We start from the raw sequence: 21,890 nt of genomic DNA on the forward strand, positions 1-21,890 counted from the left end.
CCCGGTGCGGCTCGGCCGCGGGGCCTTCCATCGCCCGGCGCGGCTTGGCCGCGGGACTTAGCAGCGCACGGTATTAGGGTCATGTGTCTTGTGTTTTGTTTTTTGGGGGGTTTTTTTTGTGTATGACTGCAATGTAATTTCGTTCGGTACCTTGGTACCGAATGACAAATAAAGCTCTGTATTCCTGTATTAAACTGTGGCCCCTTGTTCTGGACTCTCCCAACATTGGGAACATGTTTCCTGCCTCTAACGTGTCCAACCCCTTAATAATCTTATACGTTTCGATAAGATCCCCTCTCATCCTTCTAAATTCCAGTGTATACAAGCCTAGTCGCTACAGTCTTTCAACATACGACAGTCCCGCCAGCCCGGGAATTAACCTAGTAAACCTACGCTACACGCCCTCAATAGCAAGAATATCCTTCCTCAAATTTATGTTGTCTATAAGTTCTTTATCATTATGAAAGATAGGTATAGGTTTACCATTGAGAAACCTTGTCGAAATCAGAAAAAAGTTTAGAAGTGGCCAGCTATCCTCTGGTTGAGTGGTTATTAGCTCAGTGATAATGTTTCCATTATTTATTCTTCAAGCCATCTGGGATAAAAGTTTTTTTTTTTATGTTGGTCTATTTTTAAGAGCTTGGGGGGACCTGACCAGTGCCAAGAAAGAGTCTCTTTTTGATGATTAAACAGTAAATAAACCTCAAGAGGTTCAGCATTGGCCAGAATCTTTATATCTACTGGATACAGAAGGTAGTTTAACCAAAATATCCTCCCTCATGTAAGGAATGGTGTTTAATCTTCAATGAATTCAATCTCAATATCAGTTATAGAGTCATAGAGTGATACAGCATGGAAACCGGTCCTTCGGCCCAACTCGCCCACACCGGCCAACAAGGTCCTAGCTGCACTAGTCCCACCTACCTGCACTTGGACAATATCCCTCCAAAACTGTCTTATCCCTGTAACATTGGGATAGTCCCAGCCTTAACTACCTCCTCTGGCAGCCTGTTCCATACACCCATCACCCTTTGTGTGAAAAAGGTTCCCCTCAGATCCCCTATTAAATCTTTTCCCCTTCACCTTGAACCTCTGTCCTCTGGTCCTCGATTCCCCTACTCTGGACAAGAGACTGTGCATCTACCCGATCTATACCTCTCATGATTTTGTATACCTCACTAAAATCATCTCTCACCCTCCTGTGCTCCAAGGAATAGAAACTCAGCCTACTCAACATCTCCCTGTAGCTCAGACCCTCTAGTCCTGGCAACATCCTCGTAAATCTTCTTTGAACCCTTTCAAGCTTAACAATATCTTTCCTATAACATGGTGCCCAGAACTGAACAAAATATTCTAAATGCGGTCTCACCAACGTCTTATACATCGTCTTATACATCGTCTTATACAACTGCAACATGACCTCCCAACTTCTCTACTCAATACTCTGACTGATGAAGACCAATGTGCCAAAAGCTTTTTTGATCACCTGTGACTCAAACTTCAAGGAACCATGCACCTGCACTCCTAGATCCCTCTGCTCTACAACATTTCCCAGAGGCCTACCATTCACTGCATGGATCCTGCCCTTGTTAGACGTCCCAAAATGCAACTCCTCACACTTCTCTGTGTTAAATTCCATCAAACATTCCTCAGCCCACCTGACCAAATGATCCAGATCCTGGTGTAATCTTTCACAACCATCTTCACTATCTGCAAAACCACTCATTTGCTAATCTTGCCCTGTATGTTCTCATCCAAATCATTGATGTAGTTGACAAGCAGTAACGGGCCCAGCACGAACCCTGAGGCCCACCACTAGTCACAGGCCTCCAGTCTGAGAAGCAACCTTCCACCATCACCCTCTGCTTCCTTCCATGGAGCCAATTTGCTGTCCATTCAGTAGACAGTACACACTATAACCATTGGAGGAAATTAATGATGGATTGCACTCATGTGGGCTGCTTTTTCTCTGAATGGTTCAAGCTTCCTGAGTGTTCTTCCATCTGCACCAATCATAGAAACATGGAAAATAGGTGCAGGAGGAGGCCATTTGGCCCTTCGAACCAGCACCGCCATTCATTGTGATCATGGCTGATCATCCACAATCAGTAACCCGTGCCTGCCTTCTCCCCATGTCCCTTGATTCCACTAGCCCCTAGAGCTCTATCTAACTCTCTTTTAAATCCATCTAGTGAATTGGCATCCACTGCCTTCTGTGGCAGAGAATTCCACAAATTCACAACTCTCTGGGTGAAAAAGTTTTGTCTCATCTCAGTTTTAAATGGCCTCCCCTTTATTCTTAGACTGGGTGGCCCCTGGTTTTGGACTCCCCCAATATTGGGAACATTTTTCCTGCATCTAGCTTGGCCAGTCCTTTTATAATTTCATACGTCTCTATAAGATCCCCTCTCATCCTTCTAAACTCGAGTGAATACAAGCCCAGTCTTTCCAATCCTTCCTCATATGACAGTCCCGTTGGAATGTCCAGGTAGACTCTCATTGCAAGAGACCATTGTGGGGGTGCGGGGGGGGGGGGGAGGGGTTAGTGGTGTCAGTGCCGATTGTCCGCTGTAACTGATTAGGGTATTATCACTGTATGTAGTTGAAACAAAGAACTACAGATGATAGTTTATACACAAAAGGACACAGAGTGCTGGAGTAACTCAGCGGGTCGGGCAGCATCTGTGGAGAACATGGATAGGTGACGTTTCACAGAGTGCTGGAGTAACTCAGCGGGTCAGGCAGCATCTGTGGAGAACATGGATAGGTGACGTTTCACAGAGTGCTGGACTAACTCAGCGGGTCAGGCAGCATCTGTGGAGAACATGGATAGGTGACGTTCCACAGAGTGCTGGAGTAACTCAGCGGGTCAGGCAGCATCTGTGGAGAACATGGATGGGTGACGTTTCTTCAGACTGATTCAGTCTGCGGAGTTACTCCAGCTCCCCGTGTCGCAGTTCTGCATTAGTGAGCTCGTCCCCATCAGCGAGCTGTCCGTGCGGACGACACCACGGCCCAGGCCGCCTGCAGACCCCTGCCGCCAGCTCCCCCCTCAGCCCACTGCCTAGGACAAGGCCCACCCGCACACCACGAGATCCCCTCCCCTCCCCTCCCCTCGCACCCTCTCCCACAGCCGCCAAACCGTCCAGCGCGGAGTATGTCGGTGGGAAGGGGAGGAGGTGGAGGAGGGGCCGAGTGGACAGGGTGAGGGGTGCAGGACGAGGCGGCAGGGGAGAGGACAAAGCCACTGGCGACAGCAGGAAGCAGCAGCAGGTGAGGGGGAGGGAGCCCCAGAGTGACCGAGCACGTCCTGTCGGTGGCGGCGACCTGAGGAAAGCACTGTCCCCATGGGCTACAACGTGAGCCACATGGACCATGCGGTGGGTGAAGAAGGGCTCGCTGGTGAACCTTGTGAGTCGGGAGTGGGGTGGGAATCCAGGGCTGGGATGGCCATGTGAGCCGGAATGGCCTCACCCGGTCCACCCACTGTAACCTGTGTGAACGGTCACAGTGGCGCAGCGGTAGAGTTGCTGCCTTACAGCAAATGCAGCACCGCAGACCCGGGTTCCATCCCGACTGCGGGCGCCGTCTGTACAGAGTTTGTACGTTCTCCCCGTGACCTGCGTGGGTTTTCTCCGAGATCTTCGGTTTCCTCCCACACTCCAAAGACGTGCAGGTTTGTAGGTTAATTGGTTTGGTAAATGTAAAAATGTCCCTAGTGGGCGTAGGAAAGTGTTAATGTGCAGGGATCGCTGGTCGGTGCGGACCCGGTGGGCGGAAGGTCCTGTTTCCGTGCTGTATCTCTACAAAAAAACTAAATCACCCGTTATAAAACAGTCTGTTAAAACGAAGGCTTACTGTACTCAGATCTAGAGCAGAGACACGAGGAGTAATTACAAATTTCCTCAGGTAGACACACAAATGCTGGAGAGGAAGAATGGGTGACGTTTCGGTTCGAGACCCTTCTTCAGGTCTTGACCTGAAACGTCACCCATTCTTTCTATCCAGAGATGCTGCCTGTCCCGCTGAGTTACTCCAGCATTTTGTGTCTGTTCGGTGTAAACCAGCATATTCCTACACAATGAAAAATGCTGCATTGGCCTTTATCCCAAAGGTCCTGGTGACAGAATTCACAAATCAAGGGGTAGAAATTTGAGAGACAGAATGATATTCACTCTCAGGGTAAAGAAATGCAAAATGTTTCTTTTTTCAGCTGTCGTTTCATGATTAGTGCGTAGATGATGCAACTTGACATTGTGGAAGATTGCAGTAGGGGCTGTTTTCTAGGATTTCAACCCCCCTCTCTCAACTTCCTGCCCACGTAATGTGAGAGATCGCTTGTACAGAAGTTAAAAATAACCCATGGTTTCTTGTAGCTATTATGAGGCATTGCCTTAAACCCTTCTCCACGCAGTCCCTGACTTGCATAGAATCATGAAAACTAGGTGCAGGATTAGGCCATTCGGCCCTTCGAGCCAGCACCCTCATTCAATATGATCATGGCTGATCATCCGAAATCAGTACCCAGTACCCTCGAAAGATGTATTAGCAGATCATTTGGAAAGCAGAGACAGGATCGGTCAAAGTCAGCATGGATTTATGAAGGGGAAATCATGCTTGACTAATCTTCTGGGATTTTTTGAGGATGTAACAAGTAGCATGGAGAAGGGAGAGCTAGTGGATGTGGTGTATCTGGACTTTCAGAAAGCCTTTGACAAGAGATTAGTGTACAAAATTAGAGCACATGGTATTGGGGGCAGGGTATTGACATGGATAGAGAACTGGTCATGTCAGTTGGAAGCAAAGAATAGGAATTAACGGGTCCTTTTCGGAATGGCAGGCAGTGACTAGTGGGGTGCCGCAAGACTCGGTGGTGATACCCTGGTTATTTACAGTATACATTAACGATCCAGACGAGGGAATTAAATGTAACATCTCCAAGTTTGCGGATGACACAAAGCTGGGTGGCAGTGTGAGCTGCGAGGAGGATGCTATGAGGCTGCAGGGTGACTTGGATAGGTTGGGTGAGTGGGCAAATGCATGGCAGATGCAGTATAATGTGGAATAAATGTGAGGTTGTCCACTTTGGTGGCAAGAACAAGAAGGCAGATCACTTCCACACACTAGCTATCTTCCCTCATTCCTGATGGAAGGTCTTGACCCAAACTCTTCACCCGTTCCCCCTTTGTTGCAAAGTAGGAACTAATCAGGAGGGAGCATCCTTGTTAAAGTTTGTCCAGATATCAAGTAACATTGTTGGGTTTGAAGTCAATGCTGAAGCTACTCCCTCCCACCTGTATACATCACTATTCTTTTACCCACTGACTACTTGCCATCGTTTGTCTCTTGCCCCAGACCCCAACATCTGCAATCTCCTGCCCCTCAATTATGAAGGGGCAGAAATGCACGCACTCTGTTTAGTTTAGTTTAGTTTAGAGATACATCGCGGGAACAGGCCCTTCGGCCCACTGGGGCCGCCCAGCGATCCCCGCACATTAACACTATCCTACACCCACTAGGGACAATTTTTACATTTATCAAGCCAATTAACCTACAAATCTGCACGTCTTTGGAGTGTGGGAGGAAACCGAAGATTTCGGAGAAAACCCTCGCAGGTCACGGGGAGAACGTACAAACTCCGTACAGACGGCACCCGTAGTCGGGATGGAACCCGGGTCTCCGGCGCTGCATTCGCTGTAAGGCAGCAACTCTACCGCTGCGCCACCGTGACTGCCCACACTCCCACCTCCTGATTAGTTCCTACTATACTCCTTTGCAGCAAAGGGAGAACGGGTCAAGAGTTTGGGTCAAGACCTTCCATCAGGAATGAGGGAAGATAGCTAGTGTGTGGAAGTGATCTGCCTTCTTGTTCTTGCCACCAAAGTGGATAACCTGCTTACAGTATATACAGAAATACAGTATCGGCATTACTTTACACGCAAGTTTGATGATGTATCTGTTACACAGAGCGAGGAAATCTAAAATAAAGGCATCATAAAACCTCTATTTTATTGTTTGACTCTGCACCGTTATTTTCAGTAAAATGGTTGTAAATGAAATCGTAGTGCAAATTTCATATCATGTCTTTATGAAAAGGTAACATTTGATTGTCCCTTGGTTATCAAAAATGTCATGTTTAGTGCAAGCACTCATAATGTACATTGAAGGTTATTCACGATTGAAAGGCACCACAGTAGTACGTACAACAGTGTTAGCACATTGAGGCTATAAACAGCATCTCTACGTTACAGCTCCAAAATAATTTATGTTTCGTACAATAAATGTGTGTAATAATTATAAACCAGCCAGCAACATTGACTATGCGTTGTATGTGGGATGCAATACATGTGCATAATTATATGGTTACTTAAATATAGGCTGACAAGCCAGTGCCAACAATTTACAAAAAACACTTTCTTGAGCCTTCCATATTTAGAAGTCTTGTTCATGATTTCAGCAATTGTAGTAATAGTCTATGAATATATTGAGCATATGTTGTTAGCATATACTTAAGACCAAGATTCCATCAGTATCGTTTTACACTGAGTAACACAAAGGGATACAAGAGCAGACAAATGCAAGATTTGTAAAAGAGGGTTGTTGTTAGGGGTGCCAACTATCTCACTCCCAAATAAGGGACAAGGTGACCTCACCCAGCCAGCGGCCACGTGCTCCCGCTCCTGCAATGGTGGCCGCCCGGGCCGGGAGGCGGGTTGCTATGCAACCTCCGTTAGGCGGCGCCTGGGCCTCCGGACCTACACTGTCTTGGCCTAGAGCGGCCCCCGGGCCTACAGTGTCCGGGCCTACAGTGGCCAGGCCTGCAGCAGCCCCCGGGCCTACAGTGTCCGGGCCTACAGTGTCCAGGCCTGCAGCGGACCCCGGGCCTACAGTGTCCGGGCCTACAGTGGCCAGGCCTGCAGCAGCCCCCGGACCTACAGTGTCCGGGCCTACAGTGTCCGGGCCTACAGTGTCCAGGCCTGCAGTGGACCCCGGGCCTACAGTGTCCGGGCCTACAGTGTCCAGGCCTACGGTGTCCAGGCCCACAGCGCCCACCGGGCCCAATAGAGGGCAAGGGCAGTCCCATTCGGCACAAACCAATTTAGCCCAAAATACGGGATGTCCCGGCTAATACGGGACAGTTGCCAACCCTAGCTGTTGTAGCACTGCTTAACAAGAAAGGTCAGGCTGTTCCGGGGCCTAGGGCTTGGCAACAGAGGCCTATCAACCATTTCTAGTGACAGGTAGAGTTTTGCAAAGCAATCATCTTTATCTGCTATTAACAGCATCTGATGATCCATTTCATTATTTAGATGATTCTGCTATGCTACATTTGCCTTTATTGCTGCAGTCTCAATTCAAAGTAGATCATTGAAACAGAAGCATTTTTAGGATTTATTATAAATGGTAAGGCGTTGTAGCAGGACAAATATATTCTTCCTTCCCAAAAGGTACTTTTTTTCTGCGTAAAACTGTGAAAAGATTCACACCTAACAATAATGTAGCCGTTTATGGTCACATACTTTATCATGCTTGGACGCAAAGTTTCATTTCAGAAGCATCTTCGGCATGTTGCATGTTTGTTATTTTGAGTGCCCAGGCTAATATTTTACAGCTGATTACCATGGATACTGTTACACTAATTTTAATGTGCCCATTTGACCTGATGTGTTACATTGGTCTAATTTGTAATGTTCTATGGCGTTGTCACCTTCGCCTTGATAGAAACTTTAGTTTCATGTGTCCTTGTACATCAGTCTGAAAGTAAACATGCAGGTACAGCAGGCAGTGAAGAAAGCTAATGGCATGTTGACCTTCAATAGACAATAGACAATAGACAATAGGTGCAGGAGTAGGCCATTCAGCCCTTCGAGCCAGCACCGCCATTCAATGCGATCATGGCTGATCACTATCAATCAGTACCCCGTTCCTGCTTTCTCCCCATACCCCTCACTCCGCTATCCTTAAGAGCTCTATCCAGCTCTCTCTTGAAAGCATCCAACGAACTGGCCTCCACTGCCTTCTGAGGCAGAGAATTCCACACCTTCACCACCCTCTGACTGAAAAAGTTCTTCCTCATCTCCGTTCTAAATGGCCTACCCCTTATTCTCAAACTGTGGCCCCTTGTTCTGGACTCCCCCAACATTGGGAACATGTTATCTGCCTCTAATGTGTCCAATCCCCTAATTATCTTATATGTTTCAATAAGATCCCCCCTCATCCTTCTAAATTCCAGTGTATACAAGCCCAATCGCTCCAGCCTTTCAACATACGACAGTCCCGCCATTCCGGGAATTAATCTAGTGAACCTACGCTGCACGCCCTCCATAGCAAGAATATCCTTCCTCAAATTTGGAGACCAAAACTGCACACAGTACTCCAGGTGCGGTCTCACCAGGGCCCGGTACAACTGTAGAAGGACCTCTTTGCTCCTATACTCAACTCCTCTTGTTACGAAGGCCAACATTCCATTGGCTTTCTTCACTGCCTGCTGAACCTGCATGCTTCCTTTCATTGACTGATGCACTAGGACACCCAGATCTCGTTGAACTCCCCCTCCTCCTAACTTGACACCATTCAGATAATAATCTGCCTTTCTATTCTTACTTCCAAAGTGAATAACCTCACACTTATCTACATTAAACTGCATCTGCCATGTATCCGCCCACTCACACAACCTGTCCAGGTCACCCTGCAGCCTTATTGCATCTTCCTCACAATTCACACTACCCCCCAACTTAGTATCATCTGCAAATTTGCTAATGGTACTTTTAATCCCTTCGTCTAAGTCATTAATGTATATTCATAGCAAGAGGATTTGAATTTAGGAGCAGGGAGGTTCTGCTGCAGTTGTACAGGGCCTTGGTGAGACCGCACCTGGAGTATTGTGTGCAGTTTTGGTCTCCTAACCTGAGGAAAGACGTTCTTGCCTTAGAGGGAGTACAGAGAAGGTTCACCAGATTGATCCCTGGGATGGCGGGACTTTCATATGAGGAAAGACTGGATAGACTGGGCTTGTACTCGCTGGAATTTAGAAGACTGAGGGGGGATCTTATAGAAACATATAAAATTCTTAAGGGGTTGGAGAGGCTAGATGCGGGAAGATTGTTCCTGATGTTGGGGGAGTCCAGAACCAGGGGTCACAGCTTAAGGATAAGGGGGAAGTCTTTTAAGACCGAGATGAGAAAACATTTCTTCACACAGTGGTGAGTCTGTGGAATTCTCTGCCACAGAAGGTAGTTGAGGCCAGTTCATTGGCTATATTTAAGAGGGAGTTAGATGTGGCCCTTTTTGCTAAAGTGATCAGGGGGTATGGAGAGAAGGCAGGTACAAGCTACTGAGCTGGATGATCAGCCATGATCATATTGAATGGCGGTGCAGGCTCGAAGGGCCGAATGGCCTACTCCTGCACCTATTTTCTATGTTTCTATGTTTCTATGTTTCTATGATTGGCTTGGTATAAATGTTTTTTTATATTGAAGCTAGAGTGTGTGGGATAGTGTTAATGTGCGGGGATCGCGGGTCTGTGCGGAACCGGTGGGCCGAAGGGCCTGCTCCATGCTGTATCTCTAAACTAAACTAAGCTAGTCAAAAGTAGGCACAAAATGGTGGAGTAACTGAACGGGTCAGCCAGCATCTCTGGAGAGAAGGAATGGGTGAGGTTTCGGGTCACTAAGGTAATCGTCAGATAGTGATTTACACACATTTTATTATGAGATTCCACCCCTCACGATTCACTAGGGGTAATTTACAGTGGCCAAATAATCCTCCAATCTGGCTTTATAGGTGGCATCATTGCATGTATGTAGAACAATCAATACCCAATGCAACCCAATCTGGTGCATCTCAGCTGATGTTCTGTATATAGATTTTTTTTAAACACGATTTAGTATATATATTAACCTCTAGAAAGGATAAGGAGAAGATTTACAGATGACCATTCTTAAAGTTAAGCAAGAAGTTAAGCTCTCCAAAGACATACAGGTATATAGATTAATTGGCTTGGTGTATGTGTAAATTGTCCCTAGTGTGTGTAGGATAGTGTTAATATGCAGGGATCGCTGGTCGGCGCGGACTCAGTGGGCCGAAAGGCCTGGTTCCGCACAGTATCTCTAAACTAAACTGAAGTAAAAAGTTCATTCATATAGAGATACAGGAGAAGCAGGGAGGGGTGATCTGAAAGAAAAACAGAAAATACTCAGCAGTTGCAGCAGCATCTGTGGAGAGACGTACAGTTGACATTTCCAGTCGGGGACACTTGATCAGAACTTGAGAACATAAGATTGTCACTACTCCACCATTCAATCATGGCTGATCTATCTCTCCCTCCTAACCCCATTCTCCTGCCTTCTCCCCATAACCCCTGACACCCATACTAATCAAGAATCTATTTATCTCTGCCTTAAATATATCTATTGGCGTGGCCTTGTCAGCCTTTTTACATCTAAAGATTCTGGGTATATATCAGTAAGTCTCTCAATTCACCTTTCAGAATTGTGCTGTTTAGCTTTTACAACTGCATCTAAGTTTTCTTTACAGCTTTAGAAACATAGAAAATGGGTGCATGAGTAGGCCATTCGGCCCTTCGAGCCTGCCCCGCCATTCAATATGATCATGGCTGATCATCCAACTCAGTAACCTGTACCTGCCTTCTCTCCATACCCCCTGATCCCTTTAGCTACAAGGGCCACATCTAACTCCCTCTTAATTATAGCCAATGAACTGGACTCAACTACCTTCTGTGGCAGAGAATTCCACAGACTCACCACTCTCTGTGTGAAGAAATGTTTTCTCATCTCGGTCCTAAAAGACTTCCCCCTTATCCTTAAGCTGTGACCCCTGGTTCTGGACTTCCCCAACATCGGGAACAATCTTCCCGCATCCAGCCTCTCCAACCCCTTAAGAATTTTATATGTTTCAATAAGACCCCCCCCCCAAAGCTTTCTTAGCTTTGGATACTTAATGAAACTCTTGGAAAACAATAGTAGTTTTTGAACATTTTATTTGCTTTTACAATGCACAATTATGAAAGAATTGTAATTTCATAATGTCACAACTTTAGAAAAGCAAGCTAATTAGGTGCAATTAGCCTGCCTTATTACCATCTACATTTGAGCGTAATAAATACCTTGGAGAGAGGATTTGTTTTTTGAGCTCGAGGAGTAAGGCTATTTACGAAAAACAGTTTGCATATTGAAATTGCTAGTTAGTACAAATCATGCAATGCAACTATTAGCATAAGTTATTTTTCCAAATCCATTTGGAAAAATTCTGTCGAAAAAGCTGCAGCAAAAAGTTTGTCACTGTCATTTATTCTGATATGCTTGAAAACAAAATACGGTGGAGGGGATTTTGAATGCTGCAGAAGGTATTTGGTGTCCAGAACTAAATCCTACAACAGCTGTGTTGTAATAGTTAAGCATGGGTCTGTCTATCAAAGGCATGGATTAGTGGGAAAGAACTGCAGATGCTGGTTTAAATCGAAGATAGACACAAAATGCTGGAGTAACTCAGCGGGTCAGGCAGCATCTCTGGAGAGAAGGAATGGGTGATGTTTTGGGTTGAGACCCTTCTTCAGACTGGCAGCAGGTAAGGTAGAAGTGGAGTTGGTTGATGCTACAGGGCTGGAACTAAGCAGATTTCCGATTCCCAAAGTTGGACCCAATTGCAATAAAGGATTGGAGATTAGATCTTATCGAGGTGTACAAAATCATGAGAGGAATGGATCGGGTGGATGTACAGAGTCTTTTACCCAGAGGAGGGGAATCGAGGACCAGAGGACATAGGTTCAAAGTGAAGGGGAAAAGATATAATAGGAATCTGAGGGGTAACCTTTTCACACAGAGGGTGGTGGGTGTATGGAACAAGCTGCCAGAGGAGGTAGTTGAGGCTGGGACTATCCCATCGTTTAAGAAACAGTTGGACAGGTATATGGATGGGGCAGGTTTGGAGGGATATGGACCAAGGCAGGTGGGACTAGGGTAGCTGGGACATTGTTGGCCGGTGTGGGCGAGTTGGGCCGAAGGGCCTGTTTCCACACTGTATCACTCGATGACTCTATGTATCCCAAAATCAGAATGGCGTGTTTCGTGAAGGAGCACCTGTTGGTTGTCAATGGTTTAATGCTATTTTAGAGTCATGTCTACCTTAGCACAGTGAGATTCCTTTTTTGCATACAGTTCAGTAAAATTCTTACTATTGTTAAAGAAAACTTTAAAACACAACATAAAGATCGGGTAGGACAATCAAGACTTTATTTAAGAGCGTCGAATACAGTGATCACTGAGCAATCTCCTAGATTGCTCAACAAACAAAGATTCATCTGCTCCTTATATACAGAATTTTCCTTTGATGTTATATTTATTGCAGAAGGCACTTTGGAACTTTTCCTTCTTCCAAATGGCCTCGCAACAAATATAAGGTATTTATTCACAAAATGCTGGAGTAACTCAGCAGGTAAGGCAGCATCTCACGATAGAAGGAATGGGCGACGTTTCGGGTCAAGACGTTTCGGGTCGAGACCCTTCTTCAGACAACAAATAAACATCGTGCACGTCCTAAAGACACTACAGAGTAAATACAGTCCAATCCCACCCCATCACAGATAAGCCAATGTCCTGTTACCCTTTCCACCTTATTGCATTGTTTTACCATTGCCATTTGTCCTTTCACAACAGAGAACAGAATCTGACTAAAGTAGACTGCAGTGACTGTCATTTGCACATGCTCAGTTTCAATCTTCTTCAAAGCACATAATCATTATAACTCATAATGTGGCATGGTGGCGCAGTGGTAGAGTTGCTGCCTTACAGCAAATGCAGCGTCGGAGACCCGGGTTCCATCCCGACTACGGGTGCTGTCTGTACGGAGTTTGCACGTTCTCCCCGTGATCTGCGTGGGTTTTCTCCGAGATCTTCGGTTTCCTCCCACACTCCAAAGTACCTTTGTAGGTTAATTGGCTTGGTAAATGTAAACATTGTCCCTAGTGTGTGTAGGATAGTGATAACGTGCGGGGATCGCTGGTCGGCGCGGACCCGGTGGGCCGAAAGGGCCTGTTTCCGCGCTGTATCTCTAAACTAAGACATGGGCTGATAAGTGGCAAGTAACATTTAGTGCAGCCAGGTGCCAAGCAATGATCACATGCAATAAGAATGTCTAAACATCTCTTCATTACATTTAATGTTGCTACCATTATCCAAACTTCCACAAACAACTCCATGGAATGAGTTACCATTACCATTCCGGCCCAGTGCACTAGGGACAATTTTTACATTTACCAAGCCAATTAACCTACATACCTGTACGTCTTTGGAGTGTGGGAGGAAACCGAAGATCTCGGAGAAAACCCACGCAGATCACGGGGAGAACGTGCAAACTCCGTACAGACAGCACCCGTAGTCGGGATGGAACCCGGGTCTCCGGCGCTGCATTCGCTGTAAGGCAGCAACTCTACCGCTGCGCCACCGTGACCACCCGTATTCTTGTTTAGTATTGTTTAGCTCATGATTAGATGACAGTTGTAAGCTTCACTGAGAAGTTGCAAATGGAATTGAATGAGATCACCAGCGAACATTCCGGCATTGACCTTATGATGGAAGGAAGGTCTTTGATAAAGCAGTTAAAGCATTTTGGGCCAAGGACAACTTCTCGTATGAAACATACCTCCTGAAAATGCAATTTTCCTTGATTCCTGTAGATGGGCTTTTGCATGCTAGCCAATCTTAGTGCTTGTTAGTAGTAGTGCCACCCAGTACGTGCTTTATAATATTAAGAACTCGTCTACGTCAGGCAGTAGATGTAGCAGCTCGGAGCTGTAATGTTCTGCAGGTCCTATGATGTAAGTGCTTCAATAAAATGATGCGTTGTATCTTAGCGTGCACTTAAGCACTTTATTACATGGTGTCAGAAGTGGGATACGAACCTCCATGATTTCGGTTTTACCATCTTCTCTTACTCTCGAGGACATAGGTTTAAGGTGAAGGGGAAATGATTTAACAGGAATCCAAGGGGTATCCTTTTCACACAGAGGGTGGTGGGTGAATGGAACAAGCTGCCAGAGGAGGTAGTTGAGTCAACGTTTAAGAAACAGTTAGACAGGTACGTGGACAGGACAGGTTTGGAGGGATATGGACCAAACGCAGGCAGGTAGGACTAGTGTAGCTGGGACATATTGGTTGGCGTGGGCAAGTAGAGCTGAAGGGCCTGTTTCCACACTGTATCACTCTATGACTCTACAACTTATCAAGTGCTGCCTTGATGTCATTCTCAGGTAGCCTCTGGAATTCAGCCCTCTTGTCCATTTGTGAAATGAAGCTTGGGTGATGTTTGGTTCTGGTGCACATTTATGTGTATGTGACAAATAAACTTGACTTGACTTGGTAGTGTCAGAAAATAACTGCAGATGCTGGTATAAATCGAAGGTATTTACTCACAAAATGCTGGAGTAACTCAGCAGGTCAGGCAGCATCTCGGGAGAGTAGGAATGGGTGACGTTTCGGGGTCGAGACCCGAAACATCACCCATTCCCTCTCTCCTGAGATGCTGCCTGACCTGCTGAGTTACTCCAGCATTTTGTGAATAAATACCTTTGACTTGACTTGGTGATAACCAAAGAGCATTAGTGAGCACATTTTTAGTGAGTAGGTGCCAGATGATAGAAAGTTCCAGAATATAGTAATTGGGTGATAAGTAAGCAGGTTGGGCTTTTACCACCTCCACTCTGTCAGGTGAATGGCCAATGTTGCACCTGTACTAAAACAGCGTGGCTAGAGGCAAAGTTAATTTGGAGGTGTACGACTTCACTACAGGTATGGTGTTGGCTGATTGCATATCTATTTGCTTTCCACTGTTTATGGCCACTTTCTGATAATACCTGGAGTGAATTGAATTGGCAAAGACTGGCTTCTGTAAAAGTGGGGACCTTGAGTAGTTTAGTTTAGTGTTGTTTAATTTATTGTCACGTATACCGAAGTAAAGCGAAAAGCTTTTGTTTGGGTAGAAATTGAGATGGATTATCCACTCGGATCTTCTGTTGAAGACAATAACCAATGTTTACATAGAAAACATAGAAAATAGGTGCAGGAGGAGGCCATTTGGCCCTTCGAGCCAGCACCGCAATTCATTGTGATCATGGCTGATCATCTACGACAAGGCTTTACTTTTGACACTACACTAAACTAAACTAGATAGAGCTCTTAAAGATAGCGGAGTCAGGGGGTATGGGGAGAAGGCAGGAACGGGGTACTGATTGAGAATGATCAGCCATGATCACATTGAATGGCAGTGCTGGCTCGAAGGGCCGAATGGCCTCCTCCTGCACCTATTGTCTATATACTGTGTGCTGGGCTTCTCCATTGTTAGATGATTGTTGGGTTGGCACGGTGGCGCAGCGGTAGAGTTGCTGCCTTACAGCGAATGCAGCGCCGGAGACCCGGGTTCCATCCCGACTACGGGTGCCGTCTGTACAGAGTTTGTACGTTCTCCCCGTGACCTGCGTGGGGTTTCTCAGGGATCTTCGGTTTCCTCCCACACTCCAAAGACGCACAGGTTTGAAGGTAAATTGGCTTGGTAAAAATTGTCCCTAGAGGGTATAGGATAGTGTTAATGTATTGTAATTCTGCTGCTGCCAAAGTGTCAAGGATGCTCGGTTTTGAGCACTGGTTTTGGATGAGGTGGCCACCTTCTTTAGTCAGAGGGTGGTGAATCTGTGAAATACTTTGCCACAGACGGCTGTGGAGGCCAAGCCAATAGATATTTTTAAGGCGGAGATTGACATATTCTCGATTAGTACGGGTGTCAGGGGTTATGGGAAGAAGGCAGGAGAATCAGAATCAGAATTACCTTTATTGTCATCCAAAAAAAACAAGTCTTTTGGACGAGATTTCGTCATCTACAGTCCAACAATAAGAGCAATAAAATAAGCAATTACACACGCCGGACAGTTGAGTGGGTAGGATAGATCAGCCATGATTGAATGGTGGAGTAGACTTGATGGGCCGAATGGCCTTATTCTGCTCCGAGAACTTGGGAACATTCAGATTAGAAATAACAGGTTGCCAATGATCGATCCTTTGGAGTGCAAGGGATAGCTATGAAACCATGGAAGTAGAAGCCATGACTAGTGACCATCTACCCAGCAGTGAATAGATCAGAATGGAAACAGATAGATTTCATCCAACCAGCTGGGATGGTAATTGAGGGGCATTGGTGGAAGATAATGTGGCCAAGGGTGTCAGTGGCATAGCAGCCAAGTCACTAGGTTGAGAATTCACTGGAATTCACTGGATTTCAGAAGGATGAGAGGAGAGAGAGAGGGGATCGTATAGAAACTTATAAAATTATAACAGGAGAGAAAGATGCAGGGAAAATGTTCCCAATGTTGGGGGAGTCCAGAACCAGGGGCCACAGTCTTAGAATAAAGGGGAGGTCATTTAAAACAGAGGTGAGAAAAAACTTTTTCACCCAGAGAGTTGTGAATTTGTGGAATTCTCTGCCATAGAGAATTGGTGGAGGCCAATTCACTGGATGAATTTAAAAGAGAGTTAGATAAAGCTCTAGGGGCTACTGGAATCAATGGGATATGGGGAGAAGGCAAGCACGGGTTACTGATTGGATCATCCAACCATGATCACAATGAATGACAGTGCTGGCTTGAAGGGCTAAATGGCCTCCTCCTGCACCTATTTTCTATGTTTCTATGAGAACATGTAGAATTAGAAACAGGCTATTGAATGAATAAATCATAGAAAATCTAAGAAATCGTTGGAGGGCAAGCAGTATCTGTGGAACCAGCAGGAAGAGATGACTTTTCAGTTCCGTAACCTTTTAAAGAGTCACAATGTGGAAACGAGCCCTTCAGTCCAACTTGCTCACACCGGCCAACACGTCCCAGCTACACTAGTCCCACCTGCCCATGTTTGGTCCATATCCCTCCAAACCTGTCCTATCCATGTAGAAGGAATTACAAACCTGCAACAGCATTTTTTTTAAATCAAGGTTAAACATAAATTCATTTAAGGGGAGATAAATAAACACATGGCAGAGCATTGGAAAGAAGAATACAGTCTGAAGAAGGGTCTCGACTCGAAACGTCGCTGATTCCTTCCCTCCAGAGATGCTGCCTGTCCCGCTGAGTTACTCCAGCATTTTGTGTCTTCCTTCGGTGTAAACCAGCATCTGCAGTTGCATTGTAAAAGTTACTTGGGAAAGGTACTGGAGAAAGTTCATTTGCTACCTTGCTACCTTGGAAGCGAGCGGGCAAGATCATCTCTGACCCCTCTCACCCTGGCCACAATCTCTTTGAACCACTTCCTTCTGGAAGGCGACTCCGGACTGTCAAAGCAGCCACAGCCAGACATAAAACAGCTTTTTTTCCACGAGTGGTAGCTCTACTCAACAACCTAAAGTCTGTAGCCTCCTTTTACTCTGGTTTATATCACCCATATGTTTAAAGCGTAATATTGTATTCTTAATGTTTTAATGTTTTATGCTTTATTCTTAATTGTTTACTGTGTGTTCGTGTTGTTACTTGTGAACAGGGCACCAAGGCACATTCCTTGTATGTGTACATACTTGGCCAATAAACTTATTCTTCCATTCATCCATTCATTCATTACCTTTTGAACCCAATGCCTTATTTCTGAATCATAACATAACGTAATACATGGTACAAACTACATTTCAGCCATGCTAAACGATCCCAGTTAGTGATTAGATTATATTTAGTTGTTTTTCCTCACAAATATGGTAAGAATCAGGGGGAAATCGTTGGATATGTTAATGGTATGTACTCATATTGTTTTTAATGTTGTTAGTCTTTAATTACATTAATTTTCAATGGCTGGTTCACTGCATAAGGTTATAATTGTGATCAGAAACCAGATATTGCTTTCTGACTCACTGAGCTGAGGAAATACGTCTCTTTGGCTGGAAATGATTCATCACAGCAGTAATGTTTTTATTTATATAAATATACCAGCAAGTTTAAATGATCCCAGCCAAACCGACACAGTGCGTGATTGTTGTCAGAAATTCATATATAAATCCAGCCTGCGGATTTCGAGGAGCTCGCAGTCTCAGGTTGAGGCTGATGTCGGGAAGCTCCAAAGTCTCCGAAGGCTCGACTAGCCCCGACCCGGGGTAGATCGCCCGGCGTGGGGGAGCTGAGATTACCCCCCGATGCAGAAGCTTGATCGCCCCGACGTGGAGGGCTTGATCACCGGCTACGGGAGCCAAGATCATCCCGTCAACGGAAGGTTAGAGGCCCCTGACCGCTTCAGGGCAAAGAAGGGAAGAAGATGAACTTTTTTTGGCCTTCCATCACAGTGAGGAATGTGGAGGAGTCACTGTGGGGGATGTTCATGTTAAAATGTGTTGTGTGTGTCCTGTTACTTTTTATTGTTATGACTGTACGGCAAATGAAATTCCTCGTATGTTGCAAAACACACTTGGCTAATAAAGTATGATTGTGATTATGATCAGTGCTTCTTATTTTACAGATCACATCTGTGCCTGGGACACATCCACTTCTCGTGTTTGTCAATCCCAAAAGTGGTGGAAGACAAGGAGAAAGGTAAACTAAAAGAATATTTTATCAGGCTCATGTCCCTACTGATCATATTTTCCAGTTGCAGTTCACAATATCGAGCAACACCAGCAAGGTGCTAAAGATCAGAAAACTGCTCAAACATGGTAAAACCGTCTGTTTTATGGGCAGGTTTCACCCAGCCACTTTGTGGCTGAAGAGAATGATATTGCTGTTAAATTTAATAAACACTTCTATTTTTATCACCTGCAACTCTCAATAAAAGTAGCAGCAAGTGACTTTTCAAACTGCACACTTGCAGCATCTCATCTGATTATTAAAATCAGTCTGTTGTGCCTACTTGCAAGAAATAACTTGAAAATAACAAAAATAACTTGCTTAATTTTGCAGCAAGGTTATCACAGTTAATCATGTACAGATGCTCCTCGACTTACGATGCTTCGACTTACGATATTTCCACTTTACAATGGTGAAAAAACGATAGAGTTGCTGCCTTACAGCGAATGTAGCGCCGGAGACCCGGGTTCCATCCCGACTACGGGTGCTGTCCGTACGGAGTTTGTACGTGACCTGTGTGGGTTTTCTCCAAGATCCTCAGTTTCCCCCCACACTCCAAAGACGCTTTGGGTTGAGACCCTAGAGAAGGGTCTTGACCCGAAACGACACCCATTCCTTCTCTCCAGAGATGCTGCCTGTCCCAATAGACAATAGGTGCAGGAGTAGGCCATTTGGCCCTTCGAGCCAGCACCACCATTCAATGTGATCATGGCTGATCATTCTCAATCAGTACCCCGTTCCTGCCTTCTCCCCATACCCCCTGACTCCGCTATCCTTAAGAGCTCTATCTAACTCTCTTTTGAATGCATTCAGAGAATTGGCCTCCACTGCCTTCTGAGGCAGAGAATTCCACAGATTCACAACTCTCTGACTGAAAATGTTTTTCCTCATCTCCGTTCTAAATGGCCTACCCCCTATTCTTAAACTGTGGCCCCTGGTTCTGGACTCCACCAACATTGGGAACATGTTTCCTGCCTCCAACGTGTCCAACCCCTTAATAATCTTGTATGTTTCGATAAGATCCCCTCTCATCCTTCTAAATTCCAGTGTATACAAGCCTAGTTGCTCCAGTCTTTCAACATATGACAGTCCCGCCATTCCAGGAATTAACCTAGTAAACCTACGCTGCACGCCCTCAATAGCAAGAATATCCTTCCTCAAATTTGGAGACCAAAACTGCACACAGTATTCCAGGTGCGGTCTCACTAGGGCCCTGTACAACTGCAGAAGGACCTCTTTGCTCCTATACTCAACTCCTCTTGTTATGAAGGCCAACATTCCATTGGCTTTCTTCACTGCCTGCTGTACCTGCATGCTTCCTTTCAGTGACTGGACACCCAGATCTCGTTGTACATCCCCTTTTCCTAACCTTTGTAGGTTAATTGGCTTGGTAAATGTAAAAACCATCCCTATTGTGTGTAGGATAGTGTTAGTGTGCGGGGATCGCTGGTCGGCGCGGACCTGGTGGGCCGAAAGGGCCTGTTTCTGCGCTGTATCTCTAAACTAAACTAAACTAAACATTCAGTAGAAACTGTAGGTTAGGTGGCTATGATGTTTGGTAGGTTAGGTGTATTAAATGCATCTTCGACTTACAATATTTTCGATTTACGATGGGTTTATCGGAACGTAACCTCCTCGTAGGTCGAGGAGCATCTGTATTATTTTTCTGCTGACTAGTTAGCACGCAACAAAAGCTTTTCACTGTACCTTGTTACACATGACGATAAATTAAACTAAACTAAAGATATTTAAAGAGTAAATTGGACAGCAGCTTCTCGCAACCACATGCGTGCAATAATCAGGAAGAGAGTTTTTCTCCAGTAGCCACGTTGTAACAGGATCCTTCCATGAGACTCATCAATTAAACAAAGACCAGAGATATCCCTCGGCCAAATGTCCAGGCCAAAATTGTCAGAGCTGGTCGCAGTTAATTTATTGGAATATTGTGTGCAATTTTGGGCACCATATCTGAGGATGGATGTGCTGGCTCTGGAGAGGGTCCAGAGGAGGTTTACAAGGATGATCCCAGGAACAAATGGGTTAACACATGATGAGCGTTTGTCGGCACTGGGCCTGTACTCCCTGGAGTTTAGAAGGATGAGGGGGGACCTCATTCAAAATAGTGAAAGGCTTGGATAGAGTGGATGTGGAGAGGATGTTTCCACTAGTGGGAGAGTCTAGGACTAGAGGTCACAGCCTCAGAATTAAAGGACGTTCTTTTGGGAAGGAAATGAGGAGAATTATTTTTAGTCAGAGGGTGGTGAATCTGTGGAATTCCTTGCCACGAAAGGCTGTGGAGGCAAAGTCAGTGGATATTTTTAAGGCGGAGATAGATAGATTCTTGATTAGTACAGGTGTCAGAGTTTTTGGGGAGAAGGCAGGAGAATGGGGTTAGGAGGAAGAGATAGATCAGCCACGATAGCCTTCGTTGCCCTCGCGCATCGATGAGCCTTCGGCGCCCAACACCCTGTCTGTCGCCGGTTTGTGGTTTGTCTCTCCTCGGACCACTGTCGGTAGGTACTCACCACTGCTGACCGGGAGCACCCCACAAGCCTTGCCGTTTCAGAGATGCTCTGACCCAGTCGTCTGGCCATAACAATCTGGCCCTTGTCAAAGTCGCTCAGGTCTTTACTCCTGCCCATTTCTCCTGCATCCAACACATCAACTTCAAGAACTGACTGTTCACTTGCTGCCTAATATATCCCACCCCTTGACAGGTGCCATTGTAACAAGATAATCAATGTTATTCACTTTGCTTGTCAGTGGTCATAATGTTTTGGCTGATCGGTGTATAAATTGCATCAAAATTGTGATGTAAAATGCATTTCCTGAAACCTAAGAATAAATTGTTGTTTGTTGTGTTTGGCAGAGTTCTTCGAAAATTTCAGTACCTCCTCAACCCAAGACAAATTTATAATCTGGACAGGGGTGGCCCTGTACCTGGGTAAGTCTGATAACATTTTACAGATGAGAAGAAATTGGTTTGTGGAATGTATTTTTGCCTGTGCGAGGAATTACCACAAAGGTCCTAAGATCAGTAAACGGTGCTGTTGATACTGCTACTCTGATTGAGATCAACCAGTTCCTCAATGGCCAACATCAAAGGTGAAATAAATCTTTAGGAAAAAAACTGCAGATGCTGGTTAAAATCGAAGGTAGACACAAAATGCTGGAGTAACTCAGCGGGACAGGCAGCATCTCTGGAGAGAAAGAATGAGTGACATTTCGGGTCGAGACCCTTCTTCAGACAAATAAATCTTGCTTTCTAGTTCTCAATATTACAGCATATGCA

General features: G+C 45.4%; 1 protein-coding gene across 1 annotated transcript in view; it reads left to right on the top strand.

The window, feature by feature from the left end:
- The window catches only part of dgkg (diacylglycerol kinase, gamma), a 389,823-nt gene that overhangs the window by 131,377 nt on the left and 236,556 nt on the right, over window positions 1-21,890 (top strand). The window contains exons 12-13 of the mRNA XM_078404272.1: window positions 18,495-18,568; window positions 21,468-21,542. Coding sequence (XP_078260398.1) covers window positions 18,495-18,568; window positions 21,468-21,542 — 149 coding nt within the window. The remainder of the gene's footprint in view (window positions 1-18,494; window positions 18,569-21,467; window positions 21,543-21,890) is intronic.

This window comes from Rhinoraja longicauda, chromosome 8, assembly GCF_053455715.1.
Source record: "Rhinoraja longicauda isolate Sanriku21f chromosome 8, sRhiLon1.1, whole genome shotgun sequence".
Taxonomy (NCBI): Eukaryota; Metazoa; Chordata; class Chondrichthyes; order Rajiformes; family Arhynchobatidae; genus Rhinoraja; species Rhinoraja longicauda.